The sequence below is a fragment of the Manis pentadactyla genome, chromosome 13 (genome assembly GCF_030020395.1).
Source record: "Manis pentadactyla isolate mManPen7 chromosome 13, mManPen7.hap1, whole genome shotgun sequence".
In the NCBI taxonomy this organism is placed as follows: domain Eukaryota; kingdom Metazoa; phylum Chordata; class Mammalia; order Pholidota; family Manidae; genus Manis; species Manis pentadactyla.
Window position 1 is genome coordinate 69,330,137 of NC_080031.1, and position 12,721 is coordinate 69,342,857.

Below are 12,721 nucleotides of genomic sequence, written 5' to 3' on the forward strand. Positions count from 1 at the left end.
GTACCTTCATTTTTGAGAGAAATAAAATGATTATTTATTTTCCTTGCTGTATTACTGGCATTAGTTTTAATTAATTATTAAGTATTTCATGGCATGGAAGTGTAAAGAATTTTTTTTTAATTTTTCATTAAAGAAAGGTTAGATACTTCTTGGTAGGTTCTTTTTACAATGGAGTTCCAACAAATCAAAATAAAAACAAAACAACACGAGCATATTCCTTTAGCTCTGCTTCTCACTTATACTAAACTAAATGAACTGAATTTTAAAAATTCCTACCTTAGTGAGTAGCATTATTTGACCCATGATTAGAGGAAAGGGGAAAGAGCAAGTTTAAAAAAACTACCTTTATTTTTTATTTATTTTTCAGTTACATACTTTTAAACAGGATGTGTTTCATTATTCAGACATTCAGGCAATGTTGACTTCATTAGTGTTGACAGAAAAAAAGCATAAAAATGCAAAACATTGTTGGCTTAACCTGAACATACCTGCATTACCTATTATTGACCAGTTTGTGTTACCAAGACTTACTCCTTGGCATTAAAATGGAGCACTTAAAAATATTGCTAAAAAGCAAATGTTTACACACTGGTCTTTGCAGCAAATAAGGGTATTTATACTTTTAAAATATTTTAAGTCCATAATTGGATTAATATACACACCTTCTTATGTATAAGGAGTTCAGATCATATAAACACTGTACAGTCCAAAAACCCTACTGAGAATAAAACTAAATAGGCTTATGGTAAGAAATACAGATTATCGCATGTATTTACAAATATCATAGACACACAAATTTGGTCAAATACTGTAAAGAAGTGGTTTCACATTATAATGGCCAAAACATCCATCTACCTTGCTCAAAGCAAACAGAAATAAGAACTCAGTATGTAACTCCTGTGGTTTAAGACATCATGACAGTATACAAATAGATAGAATGGAAACTGTTGACCAAATTAGACAGCAAATGTTTTCTAGGCTGAGTGTAGGTATTTAAAATCAAGAACTTAGAAAGATCATTCAGAGGATTCTGAGCAACAATGATAAACAATGTCCTGATCTGCAGTACGCAAATGGGTGCCTAATTCATCAAAAACAAAACATTGAACTTTTGGCTAATAAGAAAAAATAAATTACAAAGTACAATTAAATCCCTGTAAATGTAATAACCAAGTCAAAAATGTAGATTTATTTACTTTAATTATACATTTTAAATGTTACCTTGAGACAATAAAAATAAATAAGCATGCCTGGAGGCATGCACTTAAAGACAAAGGGAAGGGTTGCATGGAAGGGGTGAGTAACAATTTTATAAATGAAAGGGGATATGAGACTTGAACAACATAATTATCTTTCTAGCCAGTCTTTTAATTTTAATCTTGAAAATCCTGGCTAGCAAAATGTGACAAAAGTACGCCGATGCCTTCATGGCTTAAAACAAAGCATACCCAAAAAGTGGAATGGGCTTCCTTTTTTACAGAACTGTTACTTTGTTCATATGCAGGCACTTCAAAAAGACTATGGAGGCAAAGCACCTGACCCATCCTCTCCAAAACAGTTTTCCTCAAAATCAGGCTAAAAAGTAGGAAAATTCCAGAGAACCAGCAAAGTTGAATACAAGAAACTAATTGCACAAAGGGCAACAGAGTGTCCCAGTTTTGATTGCTGGGGGTCTTTTTTATCAAAGAGCAGATAATTAATCCACACACACCATTGCAGGGCACATCCAAAGTTTTCTTACAGGAGAATGTAATCATTCAGCAGTAGGTTTCAGTGGGGTCTCCTCTGACTTCAACCTTATACATTACAATGCCATTCACATTTATTTCTTCTCCTTAGTGTATTAAAAAAAAAAAACTCCAACATATCTCATTTCTCAAAGTATTCATTTCTTGTTGTCTAACATACAGTATTGTCTGGAAGCATAAAGTTACATTATACAAATATTTTGCATTTTCTAAAAAAGCGCTTTTGCCACTTCAGCAACACTGTACTCATACAGGGTGCAACAAAAGCAGAGCTCATATTTACCACTCTATGTGTGATCTGTTTGACCACAACCATCTGCCGAACCCACAGAGCTTTTTCCTCAGTACCTCTGGGCAGTGACTGTACCAATGATTTCACAGAGAGAATGTTAACACGACTCATGAATAGCAGTACCATCGGTAATACTGAAATCAATGCAGGTGTCGCACAAAACATGAACTTCTCAAGGAACAACTTCTTTTAAACATATGGGCAACTCAGTTTTCTCTGTTGCATTATCCACTGGGGAGTAAATTCCTGTTTGATTATGCTCTTACAGAAGTTACAAAGAACCAGATCAGGTATATAGCTGGTTGATGTTTAAGATACTGTACTGCTTTCTACAACAGGAGGAGAGCTTCTGAAAAATGTTCTATAGAAATGTATTCATCAGGGCCACCTCATTGGTCCATTCCATTCATTGATGGGCAAAGCACTCGTGTTTTGACAAAACTTTAAAGCTTCCATAAAAGTTAAATTAGAAAAAAATATGAATGTAAGACAACCACAAAATGAAGTATGAAAGTATGGCATTTTCTGATTCTAAGAGTGAGTCCTTGAAAATACACGTGGTCACTACAGAGATGATTTTAATCACAAGACAGCAGATGAACACGTAAGTAACTCCCCATGGTCTGTCTGTGTCCACAGTCATTTGTGACGCTGTATGGTTTTCCTTTTCCTTCGTTTGAAAAAACAGCAGCACCTGCAAATGAAGGGAAATGCTGCTTTTATTAAAAAGTACTAAAATAACACAACATCAGGCTGAATCTATCATATGAATTAAAATGGTCTTAAAAAGCAACAAGCTAGTAGTGCAAGATAAACAGTGAACGTATGAGTGAAGCATATATATATATTAGTGAAACTGTGGCAGAATTACTACTCTTGATTCATCAAGGTGCCTTTTAGGAATAGTAAGACATTCCATATAAAATTAAAAGGAGCTACTACACTGTAAGGGCTTCACACTGATTCTAACTGAGAAGCTATGGAGTTCTGAATCCAAACTGACCCACCACACTTTATTTTGGATACTCATTAATCTCTGGCAGTAGTGGCATGCCTTTATAAAGTTCACTTTATGCATTCTCTCCCTTTCTTCCTGGTATTTATATGTGATTGTTGAAGCTACCGTTGGAAAAGCAATAATGAGTCTAATATTGTGGATTTCATCTTCAATAAATATTAGTTTAGATTCCAAAAATAAAAAGAGAAATCTTCAAATATTCTCTTCAACAAACATTTTCCACCATATTTACAAAATGGAAAAGAGGAAATATAGTAAATAACATAAGAATGTTAAGATTGGCACTTTTTAGTTATTTAAGAGTTAAAGGAGGTCAAGCTTATCATGTTATTTTAATTAAGGTAAAAATTCTGCTTAACATTTAAAACAGTGTAATCGAGATGATTCTGTTTTGTAGTCTGTGAAGGAAATATCATAGTGATTTTATTTTATTCCTAGGTGAAAAAATATAGAGATGATCCCTGAGAGAACTAGTTTTTCTCATAGCAGATCCTCCTAGTCATGAGAAGATGCAACACACATAGAACAATGCTAAGGCCATATGAACTGAAAGCTAGGTGAGAATCACCAATCAGCAACTAACAACAAAAAATACTCATAAGTATATATATTCTAAAAGTCTGGCGAATGCCAGACTTCAGATAAAGGTCTGACTTTCTCCCTGCTTCCATACTTAAAAGAAAGTCCATCTATGAGAATATTAAGATGACAGGCATCAGATATACAGAGGCTCCTTTTGTTTCCCATTCAAGTCCAGTGAGTGTATGTCCATGTAAATGTGTACATCATACTTTGTAATAAAGCAAGGAATATTCATACACAAGGTGATTCCATCAACAAAATACTGCCAATTCAAAACTTGTACAGAATGTAACCTTATAAAGATACGCCTGTAATTCTTACCAGCCCACCATCGTAAAAAGTGTTTTTTTCAATATTTTCCAGCATATTATTAAGTTGAGAATAGAGACCATGAAGCTTCAAGTGTCCTAACCAGCAAAAGATTAGATATGAAATTGCTAGATATTTTTAATCTTTCTGTAAAATAAATGTAAACATAAGTCCACACTGTCCAGTTTAATTATAACAATCTCTCCACTCCCATTATTGTTAGTCAGAAATAATATCAGACCATTTATTATGATTAATGCCATGATTATGAAATCTCTATGGGGTATTCAAAACCAAATTACACAACTGTACTTTTAAGTCCACTCAAACAGAGCATAAGGACTACACCATGAAGTGTGAAGAATTCAAAATTGTATATATCCTCTGATAAATAACCCAACTAGAAATATGCACAGTTATTGATCTTCATAAATTTTACTCCCATAAAGAATTGAAATAAATTACCTAATCAAGGGCTTTGAGAAGAGCTACTTCTATACAAGACTCTAGGTAGAACAGATTTTTCCTGGGTTTAGAAAATAAGTTGAATTTATTTGTAACTGCTAGCTACCTTTTTTTCCCCTCAAATCTGTTCTATAAACTCTTTAAAATAAAAAAAGCAAAACAAAAAATTAAGTCAATTACTAAGAGATGAAAACTACTTCAAAAGGAAAATAAATTAAATAAAAAACTTAGAAAAGAGCCATAAAATATTGTTAAAAAACAAAAAATTAAAAACCTGGTATTTACAAGAAGCAAACCAAATATTTAGAGCATTAAATTAAAGTATAATGGTTGTGTTTCCATGGAAATGTATTGCTTGATATAAAGTTCAATAATGTTCACTCTTCCTAAGCACTGTTATTTGTCTTGGCAAATTCCAAAGTACATTCTTTCAAAAATATTCAACTGAAAAAGTGTTTTAAGGTATATATAAGCTTTTTGGAATGAGGAATTTAATGTAACACACGTTTTGATGAACAAATTCAAGTCCCAGATTTCCCACACTTGTATAAGCAATTCACCTTGTCTGATTTATTTTTCCAGTACTATGCAACTGAAATCTGCTTTCAGTTCTGAGAACTGAGTTCTTCCCGTTTCTTAGGTAACCTTCCTTCAATTGCGTAAGTGTTACTGAATACAGAAAACCATTCCAAGTGTTTATTTGAGGCTAAGTAAGATTTTCAATAAATTATAGCTGTAGAGGCATTTTAAATTCAAAATCAACCTAAAAAGAAATCTATTGTTTAGAAATGTCTTAAGAATATACTCTTGAAATTGATTTGCAAAAGGCGAGCATGCTATTAAGCTCACTACCACCAGATGGCAGCATTGCTTTATGCACTATGCATGTATCCAACTACGTAAAGAACAGAGATGCCCTTAAAATGATATATACTTACACTTGTTAAGAAGGAAATTTGATATTTAACCTCGTGGCTTATTTCTTAAAACTCATTACCAAAACAGGTAATTAATAAGTTAGGTCTCATCTCAATTGTCTTTTGTCCCCAAACACTCCATCTGAAACATCACTGCTCCCATATGGCCACCCTGCCACATGGCCATTTTATTTTCCTCTCAGTACTTTAGTACTGATCTGAATTTATTTTATTTATTTATTATCTGCCTCCACATAGGATATAAACTTAATAAAGACTTGCTCACAGAAAATTCCACAAATGGGCACAAAGTTGGTATCATTTAATAATATATGCTGATTATCAATGAATGATTTGCCTCATAAATGCAACCGACGCCTACAGAATCTAGTCAAAATTCCAAAGCATGTTCTAAAGCTAGAGTTCTTACCCATGGGCCACAAAACCTATTGAAATCTCACAAAATGCAGATTTTAGTGACTGGAAGCTTTTGGGATAAAAATGGCTTGCACTCAAAGGAGTCTGGGTCCCAGGAAGCACTGCTCTCTAGATGCAGCGGCCAGGTCACCCCTCCTGCTCCTCCATTTCCAGTGAGGCCTTGTGCCGGGTGCTATGAGCTGGGCACTGGAGATACTGAGTAGACACCATGCCATCAATTGACATGGGTGCAGGCAGATGTGTAAGAAAAGACAACAATGTAATTTTAACACATGGTACAGTTGAAAGGGCAAAACAAGTTATTGGTAAATAATAACTGCAAACAATACAAATATTCCAGGAATTATCACACACACAAATTCTCACAGATGATGGGAGCAAGTAAGTTATTTTTATCAGCAAATTCAATTATTGGGTCTTAGAAAACTGTCTACACCTTTGAATTTTTTCAATATATTTTCTCTCCTTGCTGCTCTGTGGCTACATTCATATCTAGTCTCTTCAGCTCTAGACTATGGACAATGACCTCGGGGAAACTGATCATGCTTACCAGGCATTGAAATCATGTTCTTGTCAATGTTTCTTTCTCTTGGCTCTTTCTTGATTATCTCTTATTGGTTCCAGTGAGCCAATATGCTCTTCTTACAAGAGGTTCACGCTTCTGACATGCTCACTCAGCAGCTAGCCTAAAAGCTTTGAAGCCACATCTCTACTCTTAAACTCTTTGGGAATAAATGTTAAGTTCCTGCTTTTGATCAACTCTAAGGTTGTTGCTTTAAACACTGTCTAGGTAGGAAAAAGGAACTCATAATGGATCCAAGTCCAAAAGTATGTAGAACACATTCATGATAATGGCCAAGGCTTTGCTACCAACATTGCATCACCACTCCCTTTTTTCATTGCTTTTTTCTTCTTCTAGAATTTGGCTTGTTTTCCTAGATCTATGCCATATACTTCTTTCTCACAAATCTACCAGAAACTGATGCATGTTTCTCTGTCTCAATCTAAAGGTCTCATCTGTCCCTCAGGCAATGACTCACTAGCTTATCCTTTGGTTGAGAGACTGCAGGACCTGCCAGGCCCTACCCACCGAGGACTCCAGAACCAAGTCTCTCTTCATCAAGTTTGATAAATTTATACAAAATATCTTACATGACATCTCTAATTCTTTGACAATGGATTTTTCCCTTTGAAGTTTATATCTGAAATGTAATTTCGTATCTCTGGATCTCTTGGTATAGAAAATGATGCTTAGTTAAAGAAGAGTTTAATTCAGAGAGCAAGGCAATCCACATAACTACTCTTAACTAGGGAACTGCAGACTCATCCTTACCTTCAATTTCTTCCTCTCCATCCACAGGAATTTAGTCCCTCAAGTCTGAAATTACCCCATCCTCTCATGCTGGTTTAGTTCAGAACTTCTTGCCTTCACCACTGCTGAAAGCATTGCAACTGACTTCCCAGTATGAGTCTCTTCCTCTCTCCAGTGTGCTATCCAAACTCCCCTGTCATAAACATGGCCATGCCCTTTTCTTCTTAGATCTCAGCAATGGGCCTCCATGTCTAGTGTATTAAGTCCAAACAGCTTTTAAAATGTGGTTTTGACCTCATCCACCATTAGGCTTCCTTTCCAGGTAGCCTATACTGGAGAAGGAAGGAAAGATGGGAGGGAGGGAGAGAGGTTTTCTGCAATCTAATGAGCCCCAGGAAGTGACATAAACCTCAAAACTGCTGCCAAATTGGTTTTCCTAATGTTCAATCTGATTACACCAATTCTTGGCTTAAAACCCACAGCTTGCTTTCTTGTGCTGAGAAAAACAATGTCTTTTTTTTTTTTAACCTGGCTATGAAGGCCCTTTGAATTTGGACACTTTGCCTGTCTCAGTGCCCATTAATGTATTTACACACACTGTACCCACATGCATCACTCCTCAAACTTGCCCCATTGTTTCCTGGCTCCACATCATTGCCAAGCTTCTTCTGACTCCTTCTACCTGCCTCTTGGCCAAAGCATACTCATCTTTGAGAACCAGTGCAAACGTATTTTTACCCGTGAAGACTTCTCTGATCTTCCCAGCTAGAAGTGCATATTCCAGTCTCTTAAATCCAGTAAGACTGTACCCTATAGTGCTAATCCTATAATACCTCGTTTCAGGCCAGTGCTTTTTCAATCCTGGTTGCTCCTTAGAATCAGTTTAGAAGGCTTTTAAAAATACTGGTAACCAGACCAATTAAATCAGAAACCCTGATAGTACAGCCTAAAAGTACTGGCATATTTTTAACATTCCCCAGATGACTGTAATATGAAGCCAGGGTTAAGGATCACTATACAAAAGTCATTGGTGTACTTACTATCTTCCCTGATGAGACATAGGAGCCTCGACTTACCCTCATAAACATCATTTACCAAATACAATAACTGTTCGGTAAATGTTAGAAGGGGGAAAGGAAGAGAAACAAACAAACAAAAAGATAATTTTGTACTACCTAAAATCTTGATGACCAAAATAAGGAAGCTTGATGGGAATGATGAGGGTGCTATCATTTGTATCACCTATCTTGAAAAAAATTCTCATCTGCAGTAAAAAAGTAAGATAAAATCTCATGACTAATGGATTCACTTTATACCTAGGGGAATAGGGTATTTTCCATCATTCAGAAATTATATATTTACCCCATAAGGTACTATCCCAGGAAACCTGAGAAGGTAAAATGTCCAAAATAGGATGTATTTTATTAATGAGATGGGGTAAGAGGAGGTCTCTGCCAATCACAGGTACAAAGAAAGAGAAGAACTTGGAAACAAATTTGGAAAAGAATTCTAAGCAGGTTCTTAGCTACATATACAGTGTTTGAAGGGAGAAGAGAAGCATAATATGCAATGTGAAATAATGAAATTGAAAACATTAGAAAAAGAAATCATGCTCACATATCTTAATCACAGACTAAAAGGATATGAGGTATGAAATAATAAACTTGTAAGGATGTTAGATTAAAGGAACAACAAAATGTTTGTGTTTAAAAAGAGTTTTTCACTAGTGGAGAGTTAGGGAAATGCTCAGGATTTCTGTAACCCATCTGGAACAAAGCTTTACTGAAATCATGGTTGCTATCCATTTTTTTTGAATAATATAATTCACATATCATAAAAATTATGCTTTCAGAGTATACAATTCAGTGGTTTTAATATATTCAAAGAGTTTTGTAGCCATCACTACTGTCTAGGTTCAAAGCATTTTCTCACCCCATAACACTGAAAGCATGTTACCTATGAGCAGTCATGCCCACCCTGTTCTGCCCTGCCCCAGGCAATCACTGGCTCCTTGTATCTCTCTATCTCAGCCTATTCTGGACATTTCATATAAAGGGAATCATTTAATATTGTGCTACAGAATATTAAAGAAGCCTTTTGCATCTGCTTCTTAGCATAGTTTTCAATTTCATTATTTTACATTGTCAACTAATAGTTCACTGCATGGACACAACACATTGTTTAACCAATTATCTAGTAATAACTGATTGAAGCACACTGTCTTTAAGCACTGGGGATTTGTAGATGAAAAAGGCCTTCAAGAAATTCAAGAACCAGGAGAGAGATAAAGAGGTAATATCTCAATGGCAAGCTTAAGGAACCAATGGAATACAGGATTCAGAATGGAAGATGGGGCTGGGAAAGCAAGGCAGGGGCCAGACTCTGACAGGTCTGAAGGGCACTGGTGCCATGCCAAGAAGCCTGGACTTGAGGCTCCAAGCAACAGAGGACCTTCCTTCAGGAGCAGCCTTCCCACCTCACTTCCTTTTTTCTCATCTTCCAACACCTACAGGTAGCAACTCAAACATGTAAACATACACGCCCACCCTGTGTCACCTAAACAAATCACTCCAGTCTTCAGAGCTACTTCCCTAAAGCATGCTCTGTCACCCTACTGGTAAGTAATCTTTTTCTTTATAAGCTCCATCAGGTTTCTCATGCCTCTGCATAGCATTTATTGTGTACTAGTCATATACATATGTTAACACAACTGCAATCCTCCCTGCCAGCTATCATCTGCGTAAGGGCAAGGACAACATCAGGTAATTCTGAAGTCCAAACAGTTTAACTTGTGAATAAATAATTGGAAAAATGTAATAGGCTTGCTTGAAAGCAGGTCTTTAAGAGGATGTGAATGCAGACAGCCAGTTTCAGTGAAGAATGTGGGTATAAAAGTAAAAACATGGGACAGTGATGGAAGAAGCACAAGCCTGAGAACAACAAGATGAAAAGGTCATTGGCAAGTGGAAGTGGAAAAATAAAAATAGGGATGATAATAGCTATTGAGTACCTGCCATGTGACAGACAAATTGCCAATGCTGTATCACATTTGATTTTCTCAACAACCTATGAAATAAATATTATTAGCCTCATTTTACAGGAAAAGCAACAGCTTGGAGAAGGTAGCACACCAAGTGGCAGAAGCAGGAATCTACACCCGCGTTCACCTGCAGAGGACATGTGCGTAGCCTGCCACTTTATGCCACCTGTTTTATAGCTGTGCTTAGGACTGCACAAATCAAACCTTTGTTTTTACTTTTGATATAAAAAATAAACCAGTATATAGCTGACAAATTATATCCTGAAATCCACTTAACTAACATTCTCAGTAGATTCCATAGTCAAAACTGGTTAAAATGGATACTTGACCATTGTTCTTTAAAACAAAATATCCACACAAGCGCCCATATCTTGCATCCACAAATGAGCATTATTTTGGAAATTATACAAGGTTCCTTTTGTATATGAGTAGAATGCTCCAAACTTTACTAATCTAAGCAACTTTATTCACTCCAAGGCTGACTCAAAATTTGTCCTGAAACTGGAGAAGCATTTTAAGCACAACATTACTGTACATCTAAAGGCAAACGTCAGAAAACAGATTCAATTCAGCATTATTTTGACTCATAGGAATATTATTTTTCAGACTATCTGAAATTAGCAGGCACTATTTAGGTGAGGAGTCTTCCGTAACACTCTCTGACAAGAGTTTATAATGAAGTTTATCAGTGTGTACCATGTGTATTCAATGGCAATAGTTAATAAATAAACTACTGTTTTAATATTATTAGGGTGGCGGTAGGAGGTCTACTGTGTGTATTTAACAATTACAAACAGGAAAAAAAGCTTAACTCAAAAGCCTGTCTTTCTAATTACAATAGCAAATAAAGCCTCTGTGTTACAAAGCAAATGCACAAGCTCAAGCAGGGTCAGGGTCTCATCCACTCGATTAAAAAGCGCCCCTAAGTCTACGTCTCTTGAAGCAAAAAAGTGGCAGCAGGCAAAAGAGCTCCTCAAACAATTATTTCTTGCTTTTCAGAGCTAACATAAAGGACAGCAAATATTTTTGACCAACATTTACCAATTATAATATGTTGAAAAGTATGTTTTGAAAAAATGCAAAATGCTGCTAAATCTTTCAAATTACAGTCAACGGAGCTATTTCTGCCTGCCTACACTTGAGAACTCACCACATGTTCAACACTTTCTGGCAGCTATACACACACACACAAAAAAAAAAAAAAAATACAAGGAAAAAGAAAGAGAGAGAGAGAGAGAGAGAGAGAGAGAGAGAGATCATCAGAAACAGCCCATACTGAAATTATCACATTGTTTTTCATGCTTAATTTTTTCCAAGCATCATTATAATTTACATTCACAAAGAAACTAATATAAAACTAATTAATGCATGCAGCATACATAAATCTGTTTATTCTTACACTTACAAAAAAAACCCAGCATCTATAGTATAGCTCTAACTTTCATGTATCAACACTGTTAAAAATAAAAAGCTAAAAATATGCTGTTAATTCTAAATAAGAATGCAAGCATAGTTCTTAAATAACTTTTTTGGTATTATTAAAATATTTACTGGAATTGCAACTATCTTAAACTTGGTGATTAAAATAATTAAACACACCACTTGTTTTGCATGCACCTATTCCTGGAAAAAAATTTACTAAAATAATTGTACGTGACTACAGCCCTCAAACATGCATAGTTTAAGAACAAAGAGTTACTTAAACAAGCAAAATGAATACATACTTGGTTTCATCCATCACTTCTACTTCTGTAGGGGCTGTAATGGGTGCATTTGAACGACCTGCAGTAGGGTCATCTGTGTTCAACTCTCCATTTGTAGAACTAACAACCTGCCGAAAAGAACAAAAAAGGAATGACCTATTTGCAAAGTACTTGGTTAAACAATGATAAACATAATTTGGGTTCAAGTATTTAAATTATAAGGTAACATGAAGAACACCAAACAATTAGTATGTAGTCATTCCTACATGAATATATAGTAACTGGTCTAGCATTTTATTAAAGATCAAGGTCATTCAGTATTTGTTTTTAAGGCTAACTCCTACGCTTATGACCCAGTCAGTTCTCTCCTGTGTGCCTGTCTCCTTTGAGAATTTGCTAATTATGAATAATTTCCCTTGCACACTTCCACGCTGTTCCTCCCAATGAATGGATCCTTCATTTCTATTCTGTAATCATGCTCAGGTCTCCCTCTTATATTGCCCATTCACTCACCCAGTTGTTCAATCACCAAATCCAGAAATCACTGTGATTCCTCTTTTTGATCTAAATCCCACACCTAAATCCTATTGAATACTCCCCAAAACACATCCCAAATCGGTTCCTCCCACCTCTATTATTACCAGGACAGCAGAGCATGCCACCATTATCTCTTGATTATGAGCAAAACCTATTAACTGGTCTTCTGCTTTCACTTGTATGCATCCGCCCACCTCAACCACTAATGTATTGTCCACACAACCAGGATGCTCACTCTAAGATGTAAACCAGGTTGTGTATAATTGCTTAAAACTCTTCAAGTGTCGACCTCCCTTTTCACTTAGAATAAAGATCCACACTCTTTACTTCACTTCACAAAGCCCCACAGGATCTGAATCC

At 35.7% G+C, this 12,721-nt stretch overlaps 1 protein-coding gene across 11 annotated transcripts in view; it reads right to left on the reverse strand.

Moving 5' to 3' along the window:
- Positions 1 to 329: 329 nt before the first annotated feature.
- CSNK1G3 (casein kinase 1 gamma 3) overlaps positions 330 to 12,721 on the reverse strand; it is a 127,971-nt gene continuing 115,579 nt past the window's right edge. For 6 of the 11 annotated variants that reach the window (XM_036903178.2, XM_036903175.2, XM_036903177.2 and 3 more), the window contains 3 exons: positions 11,846 to 11,952; positions 11,272 to 11,295; positions 330 to 2,734 (listed from right to left, as the gene is read on the reverse strand). In XM_036903178.2, the coding sequence (XP_036759073.1) occupies positions 2,680 to 2,734; positions 11,272 to 11,295; positions 11,846 to 11,952 (186 nt within the window). In that variant the 3' untranslated portion in view covers positions 330 to 2,679. The remainder of the gene's footprint in view (positions 2,735 to 11,271; positions 11,296 to 11,845; positions 11,953 to 12,721) is intronic. The other 5 variants (XM_036903181.2, XM_036903179.2, XM_036903180.2 and 2 more) reach the window with 1 other exon arrangement.